Genomic DNA, 26,666 nt, shown 5'->3' on the forward strand with positions numbered 1-26,666 from the left:
TCAGCACTGTCCTGCCACCTCCTGTCCCTCACACCGAGTGGCCATTGTGTTTGTGCTTCATCACCCCAGAGCAGGACCCTGTAATTAGCGGGAAACTTCACTGTTAAGACTTTCAAATGTCTCCCCTCTATAGCCCAACCCCTTCTGAGCTGGTCTTCATTCTCTGTTTCCCTTCCCTCCTCTGTGCACTTGGGCTGCTCTGATTTTGCCTGTAACCCTCACTGGTTTGAGCCTTGTCATCTACTTCAGGGTTATACTTCCTGGCCCCATAGTGTCGTGTTGCCCCCCTCCCCAGTCCATCACCCAGCCTGCCGGTCCCTCTGCAAGGTCCTTGTGCAAGCCCGGTCTCCCATGTGCCCTTCCTTACTCTAGTACCCCTGCCATGTTAACTCACCAAAGTGGAGCCAATAGGCCTAACAAGTGATTGTGCAAAGCCGTTGGTGGTTGTGAAACCAAATTATTGGGTATTTACCAGCATTTAGCAAAAATGGTATAGAATAATAAACTAGAGCGAGAAGTACACTGCTAGACTTAACCAAGGGTACCATTTTGTTCACCAGTGCCTGAGTGTGGGCCGCCGCCAGAATTGTTTCTGCATCTGCCTGCGCCGCACGCCTGCTACCTCACTGGTGGAACTTTCTTGCGCACCTTGTCCGTGCAGCCTGCGGGCTCCTCGGTTACTCATTCCTGCCAGCAGCTCAAACAAAACCATGAATCCATGCTCTGTGTGGGGCTCAGACCCCCCTGATGTGCGCTCCCTCTGCCCGGCTGCGTGGCGCACAGTTCTGCTGTACCTGCTCAGCGCTTCAGCCCTTTCACTCCCTGCTCCCCCACTCTGTGTTGCTCCTTCTTGAACTATCACTTCTGCTGGTCAGAATTTTGCTCACACTTTAAAGTCCATCTCAGGCGCCAGCTTCCTCCATGGAGCTCTTTTATTATTTTTTTAAATTTTAATGATTTATTTGAGAGAGAGCAAACGAGCGGGGGTGGGGGCAGAGGAAGAAGGAGCAGCAGGCTCCCCGCTGAGCAGGGAGCCCAATGTGGGGCTTGATCCCCGGACCCTGAGATCATGACCTGAGCCAAAGGCAGATGCTCCACTGGCTGAGCCAGTCAGGCAGCCCATATGGAGCCTCTTCTGACGATCCCACTGGTGGACCAGGGTCCACACCGTGCGCTTGTGCCTCAGTGTTTCCTGTGTTCCACTTCGTTCTAGCTGCCGGGGTGTGCACCCCCAGCTAACTGGAAGCTGCTGGAGGCCGGGGATTCAGTTTACTCCTCCTGCACGTGTGTCGTATAGGTGCTGAACTTTCTAGTCAGATACTGCTTTGTTCTGTTTATATAGACAGACACATTTAATTATTTTCTTTCAACACCTGGATCAGTGGCCATTATGTAAGATTTATTTTGTCACCTTAAATTCCTGATGCTGTCTTTTCTGACTGGTTCCCAGCAATGACTTTAGCAAAAGTTGAGTACAGGTTACTGGCCAGGCATGGAGGAGTGAATGTAACAGGAAAGCGTGGAATCCTCCAAGGAACTCAGTCTAGTGAGGACAGGGGGCTTGTTCCCTGAAGACTTGGCAGGTGTCGCCATCTTGAAATACATTAGATCAATCTGAGATTCAACTTCATAAATTCTGAAACTTAAATTTTGATGTATTGTGTTTTATAATTAGATTTCTAACAAGGGCTGCATTGCTCAGAATTAGCGAAGTACGAGGAGAGTAATATAGTAGGCTAACTAGACACTGAGGACAAATAGTGCTGGTTTTTCCTTCTCTCCTTTTGTCGTTTCTTTAATTTTTCAAGTTAATAAAGTTTAATTTGCATTTTGTTATGTCATCCACTCATTTATTTTTTATTTTCAAAGATGATTTTATTTGTTTTAGGGAGAGAGGGAGAGAGAAAGCGTGCATGTGGGGAGGTGCCAAGAGAGGAGAGAATCTCAAGCAGACTCCCTGCTGAGGGTCTGAAACCAAGAGTTGGACACCCAAACTGCACCACCCAGGCTCCCCTCTCATTTGTTTTTTGAGTGGAGAAAGAAAATTGTTTTATTATTGAATAAGCAATGGCATTAAGGCAATCTGTTAAAGAGATTGCAAAGAAAAAAGAAATCTCAGCCTGTTACATAGCCTGGTAGCCACAGTCTGTGCTGATGATGTGCACTAATGTCATCATCTGAGGGACAAAGTAAAACCTCTGTCTTTTGACAAGTAGGAAGTTACCTCTTAGAGCCAAGCTCTTAGGCTTCCTAAGAAGACAGGGAGATGGGGCGCAACCTTCTTTTTATTATTAGATAGTCTTAATTTTATTTTTTAAGTTGTGGTAAACTATAACACAAATTTTACTGTTTTAGCCATTGTTAAGTGTACAGTGCAGTGGCATTAAGTACATTCACACTGTTGTGCAGCCGTCCCCACCATCTGTTTCCAGAACTTTCTCACCTTCCCCAACTGAAACTATCTCCACTAAACTCTAACCCGTGCCCCATCCCAGCCACTGGTGCCCACTACCTACTCTGTCTCAGAATTTCACTGCTGTAGGGACTTTATGTAAGTGGAATCGTACAGTATTTGTCCTTTTGTGACCACCTTATTTCACTTAGTATGGTGTCCTCAAGGTTCATGTTGTATAACAGGATTATATTCTTTTTCAAGGCTGAGTAATATTCTGATGTGTCTATACATATTTTCTTTTTTTTTTTAAAGATTTTATTTATTTGACAGAGATCACAAGTAGGCAGAGAGGCAGGCAGAGAGAGAGAGGAAGGGAGGCACGCTCCCCGCTGAGCAGAGAGCCCGATGCGGGGCTCGATCCCAGGACCCTGAGATCATGACCTGAGCCGAAGGCAGAGGCTTTAACCCACTGAGCCACCCAGGTGCCCCGATACATATTTTCTTTATCCGTTCATTTGTCGATGGTTGCTTCCACCTTTTGGCTGCTTTGAATAATATTACTATGAAAATGGGTGTACCAATATCTATTTGAGTTTCTTCTTTCAGTTCTTTTGGTATATATCTGGAAGTCGAATTGCTAGATCACAGGAAGTTCTCTGGGTAATTTTTTGAGGAATGGTCGTACTGTTTGCCATAGCAGCTACACCCTTTTACATTCCTGCCACCAATGTATGAGGCTCCAATTTCTTCACATCCTTGCCAACACCTGCTTATTGATGTTTATTTATTATTTTTTTTATAGTAGCCATCCATGGAGGGGGGTCTTGAATGTTATCTCATTGTGGTTTTGATTTGCATTTCCTTTATGATTAATGAAGTTGAGAATCTCCCTTAATTAATTATTTTAAAATATTTTTATTTATTTGACAGAGAGGGAACACAAGCAGGGGGAGTGGGAGAGGGAGAAACAGGCTCTCTGCCCAGCAGGGAGCCTGGTGTGGGGCTCAATCCTGGGACCCTGGGATCATTACCTGAGCCGAAGGCAGACGCCCACAAGTGAGCCATCCAGGCGCCCCATCTACTCCTTTATTATTATTATTTTTTTAAAGATTTTATTCATTTACTTCACAGGGAGAGAGAGAGATCACAAGTAGAGAGGCAGGCAGAGAGAGAGGGGGAAGCAGGCTCCCTGCTGAGCAGAAAGCCGCATTCGGGACTGGATCCCAGGACTCTGAGATCATGACCTGAGCTGAAGGTAGAGGCTTAACCCACTGAGCCACCCAGGTGCTCCTCCACTCCCTTATTTTAAAATAAATTATTTTTCCTTGCTTTTAAGACCACAGTAACCAATTTTTAAAGACTAGGCAAGAGATGTGTAAGGTAAGAAGCTATTTAGCTCTGGGGCGCCTGGGTGGCTCAGTGGTTTAAGCCTCTGCCTTCGGCTCAGGTCATGATCCCAAGGTCCTGGGATCGAGTCCTGCATCGGGCTCTCTGCTCGGCAGGGAGCCTGCTTCCTCCTCTCTCTCTCTGCCTGCCTCTCTGCCTACTTGTGATCTCTCTCTATCAACTAAATAAATAAAATCTTTAAAAAAAAACAAAAAAACAAAAGAAGCTATTTAGCTCTGATTCCAGATTTCCTGAGGGGGAGAGGCTTAGTTTTTAGAGACTTAGCTAAAATGTCATAACTTTAAATTGCCCTTTTAAAGTCAACAACAACAAGAAAAATCTTCCACCAGATTGGAGTTGACTTTTATGTCCTCATTCCTCTGTTGGACTAGAGCAGGAGTGAGTAGCCTGCCTAATCTCACTCACCTAGGACCTGGCAACTAGAATTCAAGATCAAGGTGTCCCTTAAAAAAAAAAAAAAAAAAAAAAAGTTCAGGTTGACTCCTGTCCTCTTTTGTTCAGGTTAACTTACATCTTTTAAATCTCATGGCTGGCTGGCGGGCGTGTCATATCATTCCCTGAGCTGGTGTAAAGCCGTTCTAAAGAAAAACCTCACACAATATTTTTTTCTTGATGTTGGAAGATCTATTTATGACAACTCATAGTGTTTCAGGTCCCATATGTTTGAAAAGTATGAAGAAGCAGATCCTTTCTCATGCAGCTTTCTTAAAGACAAATGGTGGCCGACTTTTCATCAGCATTTATTACTGATGGACTAAACTGTTGACATGCAGCAGCTCACGAAGCGTCGCAGCCGCCCTGTGAGGTAGGGATGGCGTTATTTCTGCAGGTGAAGTGGAAGTGCAGAAAGTGTTGAAGTGGGCAGTAGGGTTCACCCATCCGGCACCAGAGACAGAAACCTTCCTGTGCTAGTGCCTTGGCCCTAGAGATTGGGGTAACAGTATGGCCTTGTCATCCGACAGGACTGTCCCCATAACAGTTGTCAGCATTAATAAGTGGCCATACTTGCACAGTAAGCTTAGGGAATTTTTGGTCACTATTCCTCGTGAAAATACTGCCTAAAATTTTCAGCGACACTCACGCATGTGTGAGCTGAGAAGATTCAGCAGGGGTCTGGAGCGGCACGCAGTAGCAGACAGTCACCGAGGCTCCCTACGGTGTCCCCGCTGCTGAGGCCTTTCCATGCCGGCGGCCTGTGTTTCTGGGACCAGGTGGGTATGGAGGCAGGCGAGGTGTTTCCTGCTGTGTGGTGTGGTCATGGGTCCTGCAGCCAGGAGCCAGAGGTGGCTCTCGGGCTGTGTGTGTGGGGGCGCTCGGGCGCACCCCTGCATCTGCTGAGCAATGGTAGCCGCGGGGAGACCGCGAAGGCCCAGCGCCTCTGTGGTGGCCGTGGTCTCTGGGATCCAGCCTGCGGTTCTCCTTACTGAGGCCGTGCAGAATTGTAGGTTTGGCTCTCTGGGGGAGGGAGGCTTTACCCCTCTACTACTGCTGGTAGGAAGGTAGGTCTCAGGGCTTCACGTTTTTAGCTTGAAATAATTATCCCAGTATCATATGTCATAGTTTTTCCTCACTTCTAAAATTAGAATTAAGAACCAGGGGTACCGATTTTGTTGTGCTGTGCCTAGTTTGCACCTGGAGCTGGAGGCCAGGGAATCGGAGAAGCAGGGTGCTGTCCGTGGGCAGGTTAGGTAGGAGACGAGCCCTGGAGCAGAGGGCTTACTGTCCCGGAGAGAAGATGCTCAAAAGAGAAGGACAGCCAGCGCCTGTCAGACCCTCCTTCCCTGGAGCTTAACTCTGACATTTAATTTTTATCTTTAATTAAATAGTTGCTTTTCACGTCCTGTTTTGAGGCAGCCTAGACCCTTCTCCTGTCCCCTAGCTGGACCTTGTGCCGACCCAGTCCCAGCACCTGCTCTTTGAGCATGCTCTGTGGTGCTCGTCTTGAGGCTTTGTTCCTGGGCCCTCTGGCAAGCGGAACTGGTTCATTTATTCACAGGTCTGTAGGGACCCATCTCACCTGCGGTGGGCTCTCCTATTTCCCGAAGCCCCACGATCCGCGGAGAGATGTGTTTTCATAGAATAGGATCTTAGACTGTGCTGTTCATGCCCATTAATGCTATGTTCACCTGGTGAAGTAGCTTAAAATAGTCTTCCAGCTGGTGTCTTGTAGACTGTTGACTTTTTTCTTTTTAAAATAAACTTCTTACTGTGGAATAATTTTAGGTTTATAGAAAAGTTGTCAAGATGGTACAGAGGGTTCCCGAATATCCTTCACTCCGCTTCCGTGCATGGTGACAGCTTGTGAGCGAGCACAGTTATCAAAACTAAGAAGCTCGCACTGGTGCAGTGTCGTGAGCCTCACTGTGTTCTTCAGTTCTCATCCCTCCTTCCACTGGCGTTCTTTTCGGCTCCCGGCCCGATCTCCGGGCCCTGTGGCTTCAGGTGTCTCATCTCCTCAGGCCCCTCTGGTCCAGGACAGCTCCTCAGCCTCTGCTTCTTTGGTGACCTTGGCACTTTGGATTACTGAGCAGGTATTTTGTAGACCGGCCTCCAGTTTGGGCTGCCTGATGGTTTCTTGTGTTCTGGCTGCAGTGCCCTTTGCCATACCGTACGGTGTTGGAGTCTGCTGGTGTCTGCTCTGTGGCACGACTTCATCCTGTTGCTGGTTTCCTTCTTCGGAAGTGGTCCTTTAGGCTTGCGCCCGTTGTGGGGGACTGTGGTGGTGGGGTGCCGCTCCTGGGAGGGATTTCACATTATTGTTGGAATTCTTGTGTAGGGCAGACTGTGTTTATGTAATCATTTGTTTAGACTAATATAGGCTCAGGTATGTGTTTTATACTTTGGGTGATACCCTGATATGTTCTTTATTTTGTTGCATAAGTTGTTCCAGCTTTGTCCATTGGGAGTCTCTCAAGGGGTTCCTGTGTCCTGACACACACCTCCTTCATTTTGTGGGCACCTCCTTCCTTTCTGGCGCTACAGAGACATGCTCAAGGGCTGTCTTGGATTTCCCTGCCTTGGCATCACCCATTTTTCTCAAGGGCCCTGGTTCCATTGGTGGAGAACGGAATTTAGAGACCACATTGGGGTGCAGGTGTTCTTGCTTCTGGGGTGTCGCTGCTTTTCAGCTGTCTGTTGACAGCGGGGAGGTGTGTGTGTGCACGTCACCTCTGATGATTTCTGTGCCTGTGTTGTCACCGACACGTCAGCTCATAGGATGTCTCCATGGCTAAGCTGGCACCAGAAGGTCGTGCTAGCCTCGTCCCTTTGCCCATGTGTACCCCTGTTCTCTGACAGTGAGACACCAGCTTGTCCACCATTCACGAAGTGGTCTCCGTGCCGTCACCTGCTCCCCTGCACCCTCAGGATACACATTACCAGGAGAGGTCAGCATCCGTGTGGTGCCTGACCTCAGGAGTCCGAGCTGCCACTCAAAACATTGTTCTCCAGAGTTACCTAAGGCAGCGGACCCCGCCCCACTCAGAGGTCATTTCAGACTTTTCTAGTCCCGTTCTGTACCTTAGCCAGGCTGCATTCATTCCTGCCCCCCCCCGGTGTCCTGGCTGATTTGTTTTTAATTTGCATGCATTAAAGTTCATTCTCCGCGTGAGACATGCAGTTGTGTGAGTTTGGACAGTGTGCAGAGTCATGTGTGTCCACCACCTAGACCCCCCCACCCCCGAACTCTGGCCTCAGGGTTTTGTGGTATTACCCCACCCCACTTCCATTACCTGCCGGCCGGGGGAGGGTCATGTCTCTGCTACCTTATGGTTTTAAGGCCATGTTGCCTTTCCTCTGGTAAAGGCGGGAGAGAATACTAGAAATTTGGAAGTTGAAGGAAACTTAAAGACCCATGAATTGTACAGTCCTGGCTGGGCAGGTGGGCGTCAAGCCAGAATGGGGACTTCGGTGTTCTGGTTCTGTCCCCTTTGCCGGCACTGAGGTGGGAAAGATGAGCAGGACAGGGGCGCGGGTCAGCCCACCTTGCCTCTAGGCTTGAAGTCCATGCTCACAGGGCTTGGTTCCTCCATCTTTTGTTTTCAGACGTTCATTCTAGGGGGCAGCTATTTTTTTAATGCTGGGTGTGCTTTGAGGGAGGATTAAGGTATTGTTAATCATTTGCAAATTAGTGTTTTAGTGGATTAATAAAAGCTCATTCACTTTGTTTTTTAATGCCAACTGAAACCAGATGTTCTGAAAGAACAGGGAACTGTGATTTGGGATGGCGGAAGGAGGCGATGGTGGAGAGCCCCACGTCTGCCCTCTGTGAGGCCGTCTGCCTGCCGGCTTCTGGGGATAGAGTGGATCTCACCTGTCTGTGCGGGTAGCTTAAAGACTCCTGGGGCCCTGTAATGGGGCCCCCAGTGTTCTTCTCTCTGTTGGAGTTTACCATGTGCCAGATGCCAGGCTAGACCCTTGGTTGGCAGGTGGGTAAGTGTGTGCCTTGTCATCCTTGGGGAAGGAAGAGCATCTGTCCCCACTGTGGTGACACTGAGGGGCCAGTGTGGGTGTGGCTTATCCTAGTGCTGCTTCAGCTTTTTTATTCATTTTTTTTCTCTTCAGGAAGTCTTCGTTAAGCATAATTGCACCATCCTGACACAACCCTTGGCGTTTGCTTTGTCCCTTTCAGTGTTTCCCCACAGATGCAGCTTTGCGAGGCTCTGCGTACAGGGGATTGATTCGGAGCAGTTTGCTTCGTGTTATGTTGAAAGCTTTCCCCTTGTTTCTGCACATCACTGCGGGCTGCTCTGTTTACCCAGCTCCTGGATGTTAGCTTACGTTCTCCCCCGGGAGCCTGCTCTGACCCTTCTGATGCCCCAGCATTTGTTACCGGTGCCCTGGTTTCTTAGGCTTCATTTCCTGGAGCGAGATCACCCGGTCAAAGAGCACGAACGTTTTACAGTTCTGGAAGAACAGTGCTGATTGTTGAAGGACGCCAGCACCTTCCTTGAGAACTGCCAGATGAGACCCCGTCCTTGCTTCCTCTGAGTCTACCACGGCACCTCTCCTCCGAGCCCTTGTGGGCGATGGTGCAGGGCTGGCCCAGCTCCCCTTTCTGGGGGGCTGGGAGGCGTGCAGCCCAGTGACTGGCACGGGGGCACTCAGGGAGGATGACAGCATTGGCCTCAGTGTCCTCGGAGAGTGGTTTAATAAACTCTCACAAAATACACAGATTGAGTGTACAGTGTGCAGCTCCTACACTTAATCCTGCCCCATCTCCACAGGACGCCTGGCTCTGGAGCAAGTGGCCACGCTGCCTTTTCTGGAACTCCTTGGAGGTGTGGGGGCTGAGGGGTGGTTACTCACGGCCTCCTCTCATTTCGGGGCTTTTGGGGAGATTTTGCAGATTTATGATTAAGGATGTCTGGATGACAGCCAGGGGTTGTTGGTGATTTAGAAATGCTTTAAGATGTTGCTACCATTATGAAGTTCAGTGTTCTGAAGTGGTGGGAGGCTGGGGACTTGGGCTGGGAGAAATGGAGCTGGCCTCATTTTAGAATTTTCTTAAACTATACTTTTCTATTTTAGTGAAGGGTACAGTGTTTTTAGACTAAGGGATGAAAGTGCATTCTTCTATTCTAAGAAATAGAAATAAATTGACTAAACGTTTATATTTTTCTTATGAAGTAGAATGTTTTTATAAAAATATCAAGAGAATGCAGGAAGTTACTTTCCCTTTAAATATGCATCTTCCAAGGGATTGCCTTGTTTCTACTTGAGCTTTCATTATAACTAACTTTCCAGCAAAATATGGTGTCCACGTGGCCTGTGAAATTCTGCAGGAAATGGGAGCAACTCCACAGTGTGCCCCACCGGTGACCCCTGAACACTCGTACTTACTGTTGGGATGTGATTTAGTTTTTATTTCAATTCAACAGAGCCGCACATTGTGCAGTATAGTTCTAGACACTTACGTTTAAGGGCACGTGTTTTTCAACTTCAGGGCTCTTCGGGGACTTAACTTTCCACCGTTAGCTGAGTCACCTGACTTAGTTTTAAAATTCTGTTTGCTCAAATACCTATTACCTATTGTAGAAACAGAAAATCTGCCAGATTTCAGTTGGTTGAATGAGTTTGGGAAACAGGAGAAGGATTGATTGTCTCTGACTTTATATATTTTAGGAAAGTGTTTTCACATGCCTCTTGGTGTGCTTTTGGAAGTAGATTCCCAGAGCCTTTTACCTCTTGGCGGGTATTGCCCACTGCCTGCCCTTAGGTCGCCACAGTCCCTGAGATCCCTGGGTCTCTGGGGTACCTGCAGCGGTCCACTCATGCTGGGAGAGCCGGGACAAGGAAGAAAGCTGCGGCTTGTCGTCTTCATCACTAAGCAGGCACTGAGGTTGGGCCTGGTCCCTGCGGTGGTCCTGAGCCTGGGGCTGCACCGCCATGGCTGGTCCTTTGCGCAGGATAACCATATGACAGTGATGTTTGGGGTAAATGTTCGCCCTTATTACTGTCCCCATATGCTCAGTGCTTAGGAGATCTGTGGGTGAAGGGTAACGCTTGGCCTTTGTGTAAAAAAAAATCCTTTTGATTATTTTACCTATTTGACATATTTCTACTTGCAAGAAATGATCTGGTTTTACCTGCGTGGCTGGCTTCTGTCTCCTGCTTTGACACCTGTTTCTTTTCCTCTTCTGTCCCCGTTTCCTCTCCTTCTTTTCCCTCAGAACACTGTTTCGGGGATCAGCTGACATTGTGTATTTTTAGGCAGGGCAATCTTTGAATTTGACCAGAAACGGGCTGTTAATTTGTAGTCTGGATGGGATTATCGTCACTGCCCTGGAGATGGCTCCCACAGAGCTTGCTCACGTGAGCGGTGTGGCACACCCATTTTATGGTTCTTTGATTCTTTGGCTCTTTTGGATGTTTCTTTATCTGGGATTTGCGGGGTCCTCACAGAGGCGTCTGCATGGGTGCCGTGGCTCTGACCACATGCTCCTCTCGCTTGCACAGGTGGCGCAGAGCATTGAGGACCATCATCAGGAGGTGATCGGTTTCTGCAGAGAGAACGGCTTCCATGGCTTGGTCGCCTACGACTCCGACTACGCGCTGTGCAACATCCCTTACTACTTCAGTGCCCACGCCCTCAAATTGAGCCGGAACGGGAAAAGTCTCACCACGAGTCAGTATCTGATGCATGAGGTCGCCAAGCAGCTGGACCTGAACCCAAACCGCTTCCCTATCTTTGCTGCTCTGTTAGGTAGGTGGGCAGTGTGAAAACTGCTTGGTTTGATAGGGTTCCACGCTGGGAACACACTGGTATTTTTAAATGTCAGTGCTGGAGTGTTGTGAGTGTGCCCCTCCTCGGCGGTGTTCCTTACCCAGTGTTAGTTTTTGGTGTGGCTGGTAATGTGCTTCTTTTATTCGTAAGGACTCATTTATGTGGTGTTCCGTCCCGGGCGGAAAACCGATTCTGTGAATAAATTCACTAATACTGTGGGGGAAATTATATTTTAAAATCACAAATGTTAATCACATCCTTACTATGAAAATTAGACAGTTAATCCTTTGTCATAAATCGTGTTCGTTAGAGAAGAAAATGTGCTGTGAACTTGGCTCTGTCATAGGTTCTTGCATGTTGGGGACACTCACTGCTGGGAAAGAAAAACGACAAACAGCTCACCACCAGCCCCTGCATTTTAAATGTCTTTAGAAACTCCCGTCGAGGAATTCCTCATGCTGGATTCCTAGAAAAGATGAAATCTTGTTTTGATGGAAGTTTTATATTTTAATTCATTTCATGTAAAAATGGCTTTCCAATAGTTATATATTCATCTATCACTTTAATATGCATTTTGCAGTTTTTTCTTTCTTTTCTGTCCGTTCCTGGTCTTGTGCTATAGCGTGCACATTGAAAGCTGCTGAGACGCCATGCTGTAGTGGCTGGTTTTGTAAGAATTGTGCCCACAGCGTGAATGGGCATCCAAGCCGAGCCCTCTTGGGATCACAGCTTAGTGGCCGCAGTGACAGGTGGGAGGCTGCTAGGGACACGCAGGCCGTTTGAATGCTCCGTGGTCTCCAGATAGTGAGTGAGATCTTACCATGGTCTCCATTTGTCTTCTCTGGAGTGTGTAGGATGGCAGTCATATTGTGGGCTGTGTTTAGAAGTTTCTACTTACCAGATTTTATAAGCATTCCAAAAAGTTTTACACAGAAATTACACCGAGGGAGTCACAATTTTTTTGTGTTGTATTTGGTGATAGCATTTCACACCATGTAACCACCAGTCAGTCAACAGTTCTCATTTTGCAAAATTATCCTTGTTTGAATCACATCTCAACTCTGTGTTATTCAGCATGTGGCTGTTTTCTGTCCATTTTCTCAGGGAACTCTTATGACTTGGGATTTGGAGAATTAAAACCAATTTTCTAAATATACTTTCATATTTTCAAATATTAAAAAATGTACTTTCTCTGAGGTGATTATGTAAGTTGGGGATATTGTGAAAAGTTTGCTATTGACTTTAAAACATTACACAAAATGGCTTTGGCATATTAATTGACCTTAGACGAACTGGAAAATTGTATGCTTTCAGAATATTGGCATTCCCCAGCTAATCTGAGATATGGAAGATATTTGTTTATTGTGTTTAAGAAATATTGAATCTATTTCTTAGGAGATAGTGTAAACTCTGTACTCTTGTAGTTAAATTACCCTGTGAAGTCTTAAAATGAGTGAAAAACAATTGTAACGAATTTAGGGCTTAGAACTTCTTTAAGAAGTCTTAATTGGGTGGACATTTTTATTTTAGATTTAGTGTAAAAGTTTCAGTGTCCTCAAATGAGAAAGATTATTTTTCTTTTCCTTTTCCTTTTTGTAATGGGACTATAGCTATATGAGTTATTTTGTTTTAGAGAGGTTGGGTAGAATATTCAATTAAGTATGTGACCCAGATTTTAACAGACTATTATTGATGTTGGAATTGGCTTCATATTTTTTCAGATAGAAGCTTCAAAAAAAATCTAAGGTGCATCACACCTCACAGTAAAGTTCTGTGCAGTCTGTGAACTCAGGAAGGCAGCGCAAAGCTCAGTAAGACCGTGAGGACATAACTTTGCTCCTCTGGATGTCAAGGCAATTCATTGTTCACATGTTGAGTACTTGGATGTTTAGAATATTAAGATTAATCAATTAGTTACTAAGAACTCACTTTTTTTTTAAGATTTTATTTTATTTTATTTTTAAGATTTTATTTCTTTATTTGACAGACAGAGAGAGAGATCACAAGTAGGCAGAGAGGCAGGCAGAGAGAGAGGAGGAAGCAGGCTCCCCGCTGAGCAGAGAGCCCAATGCAGGGCTCGATCCCAGGACCCTGAGATCATGACCTGAGCCGAAGGTAGAGGCTTAACCCACTGAGCCAGCCAGGCACCCTAAGATTTTATTTATTTGAGAGAGAGCACATCTACAAGCAGGGGAGAGGGACAGAGGGGAGAGGAGGAAGCAGACTGTCTGCTGAGCAGGGAGCCCGACGTGGGGCTCGATCCCAGGACCCCGAGATCATGACCCAAACCGAAGGCAGACGCTTAACCAACTGGGCCACCTAGGCGCCCCGAACTCACTTTGTTTTGCATTCTCTTAGTAGCTAATTAATGAACCTGCCTTTTCACTATGGAGGGGACTAAATCATGATATAAAAATCAGAGAATTCTTCAGGAAGTTGACATTTTAAATTTGCATCGAGAGAACTGACACACTGAAGATGTTGGTATGTTGGCATCCAAGCGCTGCAGCAAAGGGAGAGTGTTCCCCAAAACACAGTTTCTCAGCCGAGTACAGTTCTTACTGTTGATGCAGCCCTGGTGACAGGGCGTCCAGCCAAGTGGCATTCCTGGTGCAGGTGTGACCTGTGCTTCGTCATCTGTGGGTGACGTGGAAGTGACGGGAGAGGTGTGACCCATGTCACAAGTCATGTAACCTTGCTTAGAGAGATCCTGGAAGTGCGCGGTCTGGTCTGCCTCTGCTGTGGAACCTAGTTGACAGGGTGCAGTTTGAAGCCTAGGGTCTCGTGAGCAAAAGAAAGCTTGTGTCCCGATACCCCAGCATTGTCAGACCGACCTGAACACTGCCCAGTGATGTCACTTGTCTCATGCAGATGGTTCAGTTGGAATGCTGTTGGAACTGTCCAGGAAATGCATGTCGTACTGAGGCAGCGGCAAGAGGTCTGCCTGCTCTGTGTGGCTTTATATGAAAAGATGAAGAGGTATTTTCAGTTTTTGTGTGGAAGTTCTATGTGGTGTGTGAAAGGAGGCGGTCCTGAGTTACAGAGAGTCTCAAACGAAGCCCCTCGGGAGCCCGCGGATGAGGACGTGCGGTGTTGTCAGCGCGCCCGTGTCACTGACGCGATGTTTCTCACCCTGCCGTGTCTGTGTTACAGGGAATCACATTCTGCCCGACGAAGACCTGGCTTCCTTCCACTGGAGCTTACTTGGTCCAGAGCATCCACTAGCCTCACTGAAGGTACAAGTTCGTTTCATCTCCAACGCTGGTGACCATCAGCTGTCGAGTTTGCTGTTTCTTTAATAATGTGAATGATGTTCTGTTGTTGTAGAAGGAAATAGGCCGCAGAGTTGGGGGCACCGTGCTTCCCCTGGCTTCAGGATCAGCACTGCCTTGAAAAACCCACAGACCTGCCTTGTCTTGTTCCCCACACTTATGCTTTAGGGAGACACATGGACGCCCTTGAAAGTTTCCTTAGAGTAATTCAGGCTGTGTTCCTAGGTAGGTGGAAGTCTTTGAGCTAAAGGTTTTTTATATCGTTTTACAAATGTATTTTCAGGAGGTAATACAGTCAGCTGTTGCTTGGATCATGACTTAGCATACTTTGATAAATTTCATAATGTATAATTTTCTAAAATTATTGAAGTCTAATTAATAATTAAGGTTTTAGTGTTGGGGTGATGGAGCGGACCCGACCAAGTTCATTAGAGAAATGTTCCCTTTGTACTGGTTTATTAACACTTGATATTTTTTATCTTTCTTGCCTTCCTGTTGTGAAAGTGAGGAGTGTCAGAAACATGCACGGTTTTCTAAAGTGGGAGGGCTGTGGGGACGCCTGGTGTGTACTGGCCAGCAGCCTTCTGGGACTTCGAGTCCCCTTTGCTGTGAGTCACCCTTGTCGGGGGCAGGTGGGAAGCTGGCCGGGCAGCCTGGGCCTCAGTTCCTGTAGTGAAGGGGCAGTTCCGAATGGTTCCCAGAGGCATTTCTGTGAAATTCTGTCTCCTGTCAGATTGACCCTCCCGCTGTAAACCATCTTCTGTGGTGGTTAGTTTCAGAGTGGATTTTGTGTGTAACTCTGAGTGAACTTCGGAGAAACCGGATCATTCAAGCACATCTCTTTCCTGCTTCTTTCCTCCGGCTCCTTGCCACCCCTCCCTCCCAGCGTGCTGGCTGGCGGGAAGCTTTCCTGGTTGTTCTAACAGTTCTTGGGCCTGGGGTTTTCAGCTTCTCCTCTCATTAGGAACTACTTGTTTTCTTCACATTTTTCATCCTTGAAGGAGAGCAGCTTTCTTCCTGCTGTTGGCCTTGGTGTCATTCCTGTGTCCTCGCAGCTGAAGTGCTGCAGTTGATGGTCCTGTGGTGCCCTGCGGATGTGCAGCCTGGAGGCAGGTGCACTTGGATGAGGGCTTGTGCTCATCAGGGTTGCCTGGCAGTGAGCTTCTGTAGGTGGAGACGAAGGGAAGGCTGGCTTCTTACAAGGTTCAGGCAATTTTGGATAGCAGTGGAGAGGCTCCTGGGACCCCAGATCACACCTGCACTTCAGCCCAGCTAGCCTTGGTCAGTGTGAGACGTTAGACAGCAGCACTGTTTGTGGGCTTAGTGGGAGCCAGCTCAATCTGGCAGGTCACTAACGTCATTAGCATGTGTATTTCCTAACTTGGTTTGTTTATTTATTTATTTATTTATTTTTTATTTTTAAAGATTTTATTTATTTGACAGAGACACAGCGAGAGAGGGAACACAAGCATGGGGAGTGGGAGAGGGAGAAGCAGGTTCCCCGCTGAGCAGGGAACCCAGTGCAGGGCTCGATCCTAGGACCCTGGAATCATGACCCGAGCCAAAGGCAGATGCTTAAAGACTGTGCCACCCAGGTGCCCCCTGACTTGGTTTTAAGAAAAATATTAAGTACGTGAAACGTACTTAACAATGGCCATCCAGGTATCTGCTTGATTCTACAGTTGACATTTTGCCATAAGGTATATTTACATCTACTTTTTTTTTTTTATAAGATTTTTATTTATTGGACAGAGAGCACAAACGGGGAGTGGCAGATAGAGAGAGAGGGAGAAGCAGGCTCCCTACTGAGCGGGGAGCCCAGTGTGGGGTTCAGTCCCAGGACCCTGGGATCATGACCTGAGCCAAAGGCAGGTGCTTAATGATTGAGCCACCTAGGCACCCCATCTTTGTTTTCTAACTCCACTATTTGGAAGTAAGTTGCAGATATCCTAACACTTCACCTGTGAAAACTTCAGTTTATATCCCAATTCCCTAAGAGTAGGGCTGATTTCTTTCTTACTGATCCTACTATTAGCGTACCAACTACGTCAGCAGTAGTTCCTAACGTTCTGTAAGGTCAAGTTCATATTCACATTTTTCACTTGTTCCTGCAAGTCATTTATGCTGTGTTTTTTTTTGTTTTTGTTTTTTAAGTCAGGATCCCGTCAGGTTTTTTGTATTATCATCATGTGTATTGTAAAATCAGCTGAGGGTTTTTGTAGTATGATGGAGAAGCAATCTGCAATAATTTTTCAATTACTTGGTAAGTTCTAGATGTTTCAAAGTCACGTTCTAAAGAGCAGGCACATCTGGCTTTGAGTTCAGATGTGGCACAGTGTTTATGTTTTGGCCTTTTGTGCACATGTCCTGTGTGCAGTGACATTTCAGTATCGTGGCAGATATGGGGAAGTTGGGCGTGATGGGGTCCTTTCTCATAAACATCCCTGCTGTCTTGCACTGTTCTTTTTTTTTTTTTTTTTTTTTTAACCCTCTGAGCACCCAGGTGCCCCCCTTGCACTGTTCTTAACCCTGTTTGCTTCACCCCGCTCATAAAAGTAACCACATATTTTAAAAATTTGTTTAGTAGTTGTGTTTGACACTTTCTTATGATTTTTGACAGTCTATAGTATACACAGCTTTCACGCATCCGATTCATGTCCCCAAGTGCAGATGTTTTTCTTTGTCCTACTGTGTTGCGTTTTTCCAAAGTCCTTTTCTTGTCCTTTTCTTTGTCCTACTGTGTTGGGTTTTTCCAAAGTCGTTCCCAGTGGATTGCTGTTTCCAGAAGGTGGGTATTCTGTGAACTCCTAACCTGATGAGCCCAGAGTACACTTTGCTGTGGAGCACCATGTCTTCACCTCCGCGGCGACCTCCTTGTCCACAGCTCTGTGTGTGCTAGGAGAGTGCATCCGGGCTGGGCCTGTGGGTGCAGAACTGTGCAGGCCGCCATATCGGGGGGTGATACCTGCAGACAGCGGGCTGGGAGGGGAACAGACTCGATGTGCCACATTGTTCCTCAGGGTTGTGCCCACTGGGGTGGGAGGGCAGTGCTGGACACACTTAGAACCTAGAATCTCACAAGGGTGGCAGAAAAGAGGAGGGGAGGTAGCCAGGGAGGTGTTGAGCTTTTTAGTTCTTCAGTTTCCATGCAAAGAGGTGCTGGTAAAGTGGCATCAAATGTCTTAGGTTTGATTTGGAAGTAAAAAATACTTCGTATGTGCTCAGGACAGCATGTTATGTGACAGAAAATTCTAGTACTAGGGGCAGGGCCTTCGGAACATAGGGTGGTCCGCCACGGTGGGAGCACCTCCTGGCCATAAGCACATGCTGAGTGCGTTCCCTTTTTTTGGATTTTTACTGTTGTATGATTTTGAGTCCTAGTAAATGGTGGAATTTTTATTTTGGATAAGCATTTAGTTGTTGTTTTTTTTGTTTTGTTTTTTAAGATTTATTTATTTGACAGACAGAGACCACAAGTAGGCAGAGAGAGAGAGAGGAAGGGAAACAGGCTCCCTGCTGAGCAGAGAGCTCAATGCAGGGCTAGATCCCAGGACCCTGAGATCATGACCTGAGCTGAAGGCAGAGGCTTTAACCCACTGAGCCACTCAGGCGCCCCGAGTTTTAATTTCAAAAAATGTTTTTAAGTTGGACCATTACTTAGAGGTCTTTGGTATTCGTTTTAATGTTTTTTGTGTTTAGTTTCATGCATTTGGAGTTTTTATCCCCATTAGGTGTTGTGACCACCAAGCGTCTCCTGCCACAGAGTCCCTTGTCCGCCTCTTGCTTGGGTGTGCCCCCTTCCAAGTCTCTACCGGCCTTTCCTGTCCCAGACCTCCTGCACGCATTGATCTCCCACATGACTGGTGGGTCTCTGTTCTGTGCTCCGTGCGGTGCCCCTGTTGTGAGCAGGCAGAGTGCCAGTGTTCCCCGACCCCCACTCCCTGGGTGGCTGTTGGCACACCCCCAGAGCTCCTCGCTTCTTCCTCTTCTCAGAGCTCCCTCCAGGTTAGCCTGTGCACACCTCCCTTTCTGATTCACATTTCCTTGTGTTTGTAACCTTTATCACCTACCTTTAATCAGCAGTACCTGTCACTGAGGCGGCTGGACACCAGGATGAGGCGTCAGGTCACACCCAGTTTTAAAATATACCTAGAATTTTCCTCAAAGTTATCTGTAACTTAATATTTTTTATGTGTCATTGTCTGCCGCCAAAAGTCACCAAGTAATCCTTTGTACAGGGGTCTTTAAGGAGAGGGTGAAGCAGTCGACCGCAGGGAGGTAGGAGTCTGGTTCTGAACAAGTGGCAGGGAAAGGTCCCCCGGATCATGGGGTGGACGGAGGGGCCGTCTGTGTCTCACCATGCAGTACACACGACTGCAGCGCTATCGAGGCTGGGGCACAGCGGGGCTCATGGCAGGCCCCTTGGGATGAAGTGTGGCTCCCCAGTTCTCCCCATCCTGGCTTCCTTGCTAAAGCACTGGGATGCCAGGTGTCTGGCCAGCCTGGGCCCTCTCAGTGCGGTGTCCTGCCCCGTGTGGGTTTCACGCCGGGTGTGGAGCATCAGCGTTTCAGGCCCAGTGAGGTTTTATGATGCAGCTAACATACTGTGCAACCTTATTGGAACAAGGTTGGCAATCAGGTCCTTTCTGAGATCATTTTTAAAGTAGGTTGGGTATAAATTCTACATAAATAGAAGGTGGGGCTTGTTTACTCTGAATTCCACCTTGAGAGGCATTGACGAGTTGGGCTGTTTGGGCGTGGTGGGCCTTTCAGAGAAGGAGTTCCTGTTTGCACCTTCACAGTAACTTAAGTTAACTTACGAAGAAGTCATCCTACGGTGCTGAGAAGCACTCATTGGCTCTGGAGAAAAACCACATCAGGCACCTGAAGTTTGAAAGCATCACCCATCGTGTGGCATGGAGGGGGGAGCAGCTTGCAGCCCTGTTCCAGGGGGATGGCCCCTCTTGGCAGGCTGGTACTAGGTCTTCCAAGATTTACAGGTGTATCCGCTCACATCATGGTCATCTGCATGGGAGCAGCATGGGTGCAGCTGTCCATGCGTGCTGGGCGCCCTGCTTGTAGGTCATCAAACCTGCCGTGGCCAGAAGTTCTCTTCTTTGCTCAATTTCAGTCTGTGTGGAATCCTTACAGGGAAAATGCAGAGTCGAACTTGGAAGGTATGTGCTTGTTTATATCTTCATGTCAGAACCCATGAGCACAGGCGTGTGCGTGCACACACAACCCTGCCACCCACACATGTGCACACACACCCTGTGACCTACGTGTGCGCACACACACCCGCACACCCTGTGCCCCACCGGCGACCTCTGCACGGCCAGCGCTATAAGCAGCTCAACCAGAGACCTCTCCCTTCCTGAGACCAGCTGAGTGCGGGACCAGAGAGATGGTGATGAAGCCGGGATTTGCCTGCAGGTACTCCACGAGTGCCACTTGCTTAGAAAGCTCGTTTTTCTTTTTGTAACAGTTTTGAGTTAAAATTCATATGTCATAAAATCTGTGTTTTCAGAGTATACAGTTAGTGATTTTAGCTTTCACGGAGTTGTGCAGCTGTCTAATTTTGGAATGTTTTCATCACCCCAAAAGAAACCCAGTGCTCAGGGGTGCCTGAGTGGCTCAGTGGGTTAAGCCTCTGCCTTCGGCTCAGGTCATGATCTTGGGGTCCTGGGATCGAGCCCCACATCGGGCTCTCTGCTCAGCAGGGAGCCTGCTTCCCCTTCTCTCTGCCTACTTGTGATCTCTCTCTCTGTCAAATCAATAAATAAAAAATCTTAAAAGGAAAAAAAAAAAAAAGAAACCCAGTGCTCGTTGGCAGTCACTGCCTGCTTTTCCACTTCCTGTCCATGGCAACCACTGATCTACATCTGTCTCTGGACGTACCTCTTCTAGACATTTGATACAAATAGACGTACATATCCTTTTGTTTCTGGCTTCTCTCACTGAGCATAACTCTGCGCGGTTCATTCATGGGGGACCAGCTGTTGGCGCTCGCTTCTCTTCCTGGCAGGAGGACGCTGTTTCCCTGGGGGTGGACATTCAGTATACGTGCTGCCGAAACAAGCACCTGGTGGACATTCAGGTTGTGCCTACTGTTCAGTTGCCGTGAGCATCTGCGCCCATGTCTGTGCGGACATACTTTCCTTGCTCTCCGACGGGTGCCTAGGGCCAGAGTTGCTGCTCCTGCTCTCCTTGAGGAGCGACCAGAAGGCTTCCTGCGGTGGCTGCACTGTTCACACTCCCAGCAGCAAAGGGGGTGAGGGTTCTCATTTCCTCACGTCCTCGCCAGCACTTGCTGTTGTCTGTTGGATTTTCAGCCATCCCAGTGGGTGTGAGGTGCTTTGGATTTGCGTTTCTCTGATGAGTGATGGTGTTGAGCGTCTTTTCCTGTACTCGCTGACCACTCGTTTAGCTTCTTTGGAGAGATGTTTGTTCAGGTTCTTCGTCCATTTTTAAGTTGGGTGATTTGTCTTTTTATTATTGAGTTGTAAGGGCTTTTCTTGGTTTTTGTGTTTTTGTTCTGTATTCCAGATTCCGTCTCTTAGCAGACACACGATCTGCAAATACTTTCCCCCATTCTGTGGGCTGTGCTTTTCTTTCCTCATCTGGCTCTTTGGTAACTCTTTGAAGAGTCAAGCCATCGAAATACCACCTCTTACTGCTCCTAGTGGCTGTACTCAGTTAGTTTTGGTCACTTGGGAAAGCCTTGAGGACCTTGCCAGTCTTCCCCTTTACCTTCCAGAGCCCTCATGAGCTCAGTGCACTGGGGCTACTGGACAGCTTGGCTGCACGTCCTTCACCTCCCGTCAGGTGTGCGGCTGGCCCAGCTGGACCACGGCCTCCTGGGCCCAGAGGCCTGCCCTGGGTGTCCTCCCAGAAGAGCTCCATCTCTGCTTGTAAACTTTAAACTTCACTAGCCCTCACCCTCTGTCCCCACCATCTTCTGCCGGTGCTAGTTCTCAGTGTGGACACTTGCTGCTGGGCCTCCAGGGGCTCTCTGTTGCCCTCCTCTCAGTATCTCCCTTCCGGGGTGCCGTCTCAAGCTGGTTATACCAGCACCATCTGCCTTAGGCTTCATGTCCACCCCCTGTCTAGCAAACCCTCCCCCCTCGATGGTGCCACGCCATCTCTTCTGCCCACCTGGGAACTGCCCACCTGAGCAGGCGATGAGTTTACAGTTGTGGTCAAAGAAGGACCTAAACAGATGGAAAGAAGCACTGCGTTCGTGGATTAAAAGACTTAGATTTTATTACCTGCCTATCAGAACACTAGCAAGCTTTTTTTTTTTTCAAGTAATTGAAAACTTTTAAAATTCATGTAGAACTGTAAAGGACCTAGAATAATAATAAGAATGTGGAGAAGAAAGAACAGAGTTGGAGGGCTTTCGTGTTAGAAGCCCCAATAAAATGGGGGAAGGGATAGTTTTTACAGTAATTGGATATCCATGAGCAAAAACAAAAAGAATATTAAAATCAAGTCTAGAAGAAACATAAGAAATCTTTATGACCTTGGTTGAGGCAAAGATTTCTTAGTGAAAAGAATGAAAAGCAAGTGGCCGAGGGAATGGGTCAGAGTGTATTTCTGGTAACAGACCCGTGTCCAGAATTTATAAAGGAAGGCACAGTAAGAAAATAGGACCCAGCAAAAAAGGGATGGGGACAGTTTGAACAGGCATTTTCCGGACTGTTTAGTAGGTGCGCAGAAGCCCTCCACAGCCTTAGGGAATGCCAGCCATAGCCAGGGGAGGCGGCAGGAGGGCACAGCCTGTCGCTCTCCAGGTGGCTTCCACGGGAGTGTGCCCGAGTGGCTACCTGGACAGCAGCCCTGCAGCTTCTCACAACACTGAACATACAACTCCCTCGTGAGCCGCATTCCCACTTGGCGGCACTCGCCCCAAATGAAGCTGTGTGTTCGCACACAGTTAGGCCCCAGTGTCCCTGTGGCTTTATGTGAGGCCTCAGAACCACCCCTTGGCCGGCAGGTGAATGATGGGTGGAATAGAGTCACACAGGAAGGCCTGGGAGTGGGGAGGGAACAAACTTCTCTTTAGTGAGATCTCAGACACAAAGGAAATCTCTGAGCCCGCCTCTGGGTAGATCCCAGGGAGGGTAGAACTGGAGAGAGGGTGCTGTGTGCAGCTGCTGCCTGGGCTGGCTGGGAAGGGGCGCTGGGGACCGGGGGCCTCTTGGGCTCTGTTCCCCATGGCAGTGCTGGCTTTGCTAAGGAGTGCCTTCCTCAGAACTCAGTGGATTGCGTGCCTGAGGTCGACCGGTTTCACTGCGGATAAAGTGCTTCCGTAAAGCAGATTTAAGCATTAGGGTCCCCATCACGAACCGGGCTGCCCGTGCCCGCAGGTAAAATCCCTCCTCCTGAAGGTGTCATGAACATTCATCTCTGTCTTCTGGGCTCTTCGGGTCTCACACTTCTCCCACTTACCCTTCATCTCACTGCTGGGGCTCCTGTCCCCGCGGCCCCCTCCCCACTGCCTCTTCTCCCTGGCCAGGCCCATTGCCACTGCCTTCTCTGGTCTGAGACTGGTCTGTGCTGTGTTCTTGAACCGAGCTGTTGTCATCAGACGCATCTGGGGCCCTGCACACCTGGCCCTGTCACCCCTGTGCTCTCATAGCCCTCAGTTTGTAAATGTGCTTCCGTCTTTCCCACATTGCCCCCACCCCACTGCTCCTCTGTAGATCTCCGGAGGGTGGCCTCTAGTAACGTGCCCAGCGGCTTAACTCTGCGGTGAGTTTGGGCCACCACAGTGGGTGTGTGTTCCCTGTGGTCTGTTCACATCTTGCTGCGGGCTCGGGCTTTCCAACACATCTCATCTGCTCTTAGGGTTTCAGCTGCCATTGCTGTGTTGAGCTCTGTCCGGTGTAGTTCAACCATGAGACCCCTTCCCTGACTGCAGGGTGTAGCCCACCATCTGCCAAGGCATCTCCATCGGGGCGCTCCACCTTCACACTGGATAAGGTGTTCCTACTTGTCTAAGTGGGTTTACCGCCCTGTATTCTCATTCTCAGAAACAGCCGTCCCTGCTGACATCTCCACCCTAGGAGCGGTGTCACTTGGAAGGTGGGAGTATGGTCTGCCTTGGGGCGGTGGGCGCGCTGCTCACCTGGGTGGTCCTGCAAGTGAGCACCTTAGTAGGGCCCTCTGTCCCCTCGGCATGTCCAGAGTGGACCACACGGTGGTGGCGTGAGGGTAAAACGCAGCGATGCTCTTCTACACGGCCCTCCAGGGGGTCCTCCTGGGTTAGCAGTTTGTCTCCAACAAGAATGCGAGCCTCTGACGTCTCGTGTTCATGCGCGAATGGATGAGTGTTGGCGAAGTGGCTTTCTGGTTTCCTTCCCTGTCACTGCCAGAATTCAGACTTGCTGCCGTCACATCTTATGGCTTTCCTAATGGTGATGGAGGGGTCAGGTTCTGCTTCAGCAGAGCCGTTGTGTGGGACTTGTGTTTTGCTCACCCGTGTTCCAGTGAGCGGCTGGGAGGCCGTGTGGGAGCAGCAGCACCAAGCACCAGAATCCTGGTTTTGTGGTGTGTTCGTTCAGTTAGCGGCGAGTCCTGTAGAGAGCCATGTGGGTCTCAGAGCTCAAGCCAGATGTGCTGACGACTGGCCTGAGGGGGACTGAGTGGCCATGCCAGTTGCGCTGTCCCAGTCATTGACGTGAGAGTGATGCGCGTTCCAGCTTGCTCATAGCCTCGCGCTGAGCAGTTCATTAGACGACAGGATAAAGAGTGGAAGAGCCCTGCGCTCGCAGAAATGTCCACGATGGGTGGATAGCATTTATGCAAAGTTTGGATACGAGCTGGAAGAGATCATAAGGGTTTTTTGTTCTTATCTTTTCTCACTTAGTCAAAATTTATTTCAGACTAACCAAAATAGTAGCACTGTAATCTCCTATGTAAAAACTTCATATAAAACGTTTTGAAAATGTTGATATTAATTATTTAATCCCTAAGAGTGTACTATAAGATTTTTAAAAGCAAAATAAGATACCAGTGAACTTTGATGTACTTAAGATGACATAATTATCAGCAGAATTAAAATACAACTGCAGTGGTTTTCAGACAAAACCAATGTGAATCTGTTACACTTTGCATCTTATTTTTAACTTTGCTTCATTTTAAAGCATTTGGATTTCTAACATTTCTGTTTCCGAAGTATCTTTATAAAGAAAAACTTGAAGTCACAAACTGTACTGTTTACCACAAACTGATGTGCTGCGAAGTCAGACATGGTGGCTCTGTGACCCGTCCTCCCTGCCGGTGTCAGCTTTATAAATGTTGTCCCTGAAGTCAGGCGTGCAGCCCCTTCATGCGGGTGGGGGTGTGGTGGACGGCGGTCCCCTGTGTCCCCACACAGTTGCTGCTGCAGGGGCCCCATTTACGTCTTCCCGAGGATCTGAGGATTTCAGATTCCTGTCAGCAGGAAGAAAAAGACTTAAGTGGCCCCAGATGATCTATTCTGTATGAAGAAAATGCACAGGAGAAAGATCATTTAACGGCAGGTGAAACTTCACTGCGGGCTTCCCTTCCCCAGGCTTGGAGCCCCGCCTGGCCAACGTCCCTTTGCGTGTACGCGCACGTCTAAATGCAGTTTACCCGGCTTTTGACTGGCTGGTTCCCTGGGTGTGTGCGGGGGCTGAATTTTCGTGTTAAGGAACTGGTGTATGTAAATATGTTCAGCTAAATTGTGTGTCAGTATCTTGATGCTCTTTTCCTAAAGATGCAGCATGTAAGATCTTTATTAAAAAGTTGGGAGGGCCCTGGGTGGCCACCTGGCTCAGTCGGTGAAGCATCTGCCTTTGGCTCAGGTTGTGATCCCGGGGTCCTGGGATCGAGTCCTACATCGGGCTCCCTACTTGGGGGGAGCCTGCTTCTCCCTCTGCCCCTTCCTCTGCCCGTGATCTCTCTCTCTGAAATAAATAAAATCTTAAGGAAAAAGAAAAAGTCAACGCAGATGCACTTGCTGGGTGCTGTTCATGGGGCGGCAGGCATGAAACGCTGTGGACATGTTCTGGTTGTTGTCAGTGCCCCAGCCTGAGGCTTAAAGAGGAGGGTACTGAAGTGAAGACAAATTCTCAGTGAGAATATCTGTTCTTTAAAAAGGAGGTAAAAAGTTATATAACATAAAAATGTGATCTATTGATTTGGAGAACACCCATTTTTTTGTCTTAAAAAGCCAACAAAAATGTTGAGAGTGGAATTGACACCACGTAGAGCTGAAACAGACCCGTTCGGAAGTGGAACATGCGCCAGTGCTTTGGCCCCATGGAAGAGATGGCTTCCATGTGCACAGCCGGCTTCCCCTGGCTTCCGTGGCTGTGCCGCTGTGTCCACGTGGGACGCCCGGGTCTGTGAGGCCACCGCTTCCCTGCCTTTGTGGCTCACAGGAAGCTCCCCGGCCAGGGCGTCATTGCCTCGGGAAGGGAGTTGCTGTTTCTGTAGAAACATTTTATTCCATCATGTGAACATTAAGACCCTGTCAAATTATCCTTTTTTGTGGCACATTTTAGAAAGCTTTAGAAGGGCCTTTGATGTAGTCTCCATACTATCTGGGAGAGAATCTTGGATCTTAGTGGCATCCTTTGCTGCTGTGGCATCATGGGTTTAACAGTTAAAATGTCATGTGGTAACTGCATTGTGCCATTTAAATTAATTTGTGGACAAGTCTTTGATTTTTGAAATGGAGCCAAGGTAAGGTGAGAGAATCTCGGAGGTAGTGGAATACTGGAACCTGGCAGCCACAGTTGATTCTGTGGCAGGACCCTCCTTATTTCACCTTTAGGGGTGGGAAGAGATTGTTTCCTTGGGGAGACAGACGTGAACTTGTGTTGTGGCCCTTGAATTGCTAGGTATGGATGGAAATGGGGCCCTAAAGAGTGGGAGCCTGTTGCTGCTTGTGGCGGCTGGTGCTGGCTGTGCTGGGGCTTTTGTGGACCTGGTCGCATCCCTGCGGAGTAGGTTTGTCCTGTGCTCACACCACCGAGTTCATGACAGCTCCAGCACTGGGCCAGGGTGCAGAAGAAAATACAAGGTAAAGGGTGTCAGGAGAGGCACATGGAACGGGATTATCAAGCTGGCAAAATGTGGGGGGGACCTGCTGGTTGAGGGTCTGAGGGGTCCCAGAGGGGAAGCCGGAGGGTACAGGAAAGGCCATCATGGGGGCCACGTGGCTGAGTGCCTTTCGCACCCGCCACCTGCCCATGACCCACAGGAGACAGCAGCACATGGTCTTCAATAGGAAGTGAGACCTTGTGGCAGGATGGGGTTCCGTGCTGATGGCCTCGTCTGAGGCTGTGCCTGCCAGCTCCCGCCAGCCTGTGTCTGTCTGCCTGCCGCCAGTTGT

At 48.4% G+C, this 26,666-nt stretch overlaps 1 protein-coding gene across 3 annotated transcripts in view; it reads left to right on the plus strand.

Moving 5' to 3' along the window:
* FAM120A (family with sequence similarity 120A) overlaps window positions 1-26,666 on the plus strand; it is a 95,902-nt gene that overhangs the window by 6,266 nt on the left and 62,970 nt on the right. For all 3 annotated transcript variants that reach the window (XM_046023147.1, XM_046023148.1, XM_046023149.1), the window contains exons 2-3: window positions 10,760-11,006; window positions 14,181-14,263. In XM_046023147.1, the coding sequence (XP_045879103.1) occupies window positions 10,760-11,006; window positions 14,181-14,263 (330 nt within the window). The remainder of the gene's footprint in view (window positions 1-10,759; window positions 11,007-14,180; window positions 14,264-26,666) is intronic.

Source organism: Meles meles, chromosome 11 (assembly GCF_922984935.1).
Source record: "Meles meles chromosome 11, mMelMel3.1 paternal haplotype, whole genome shotgun sequence".
In the NCBI taxonomy this organism is placed as follows: Eukaryota; Metazoa; Chordata; class Mammalia; order Carnivora; family Mustelidae; genus Meles; species Meles meles.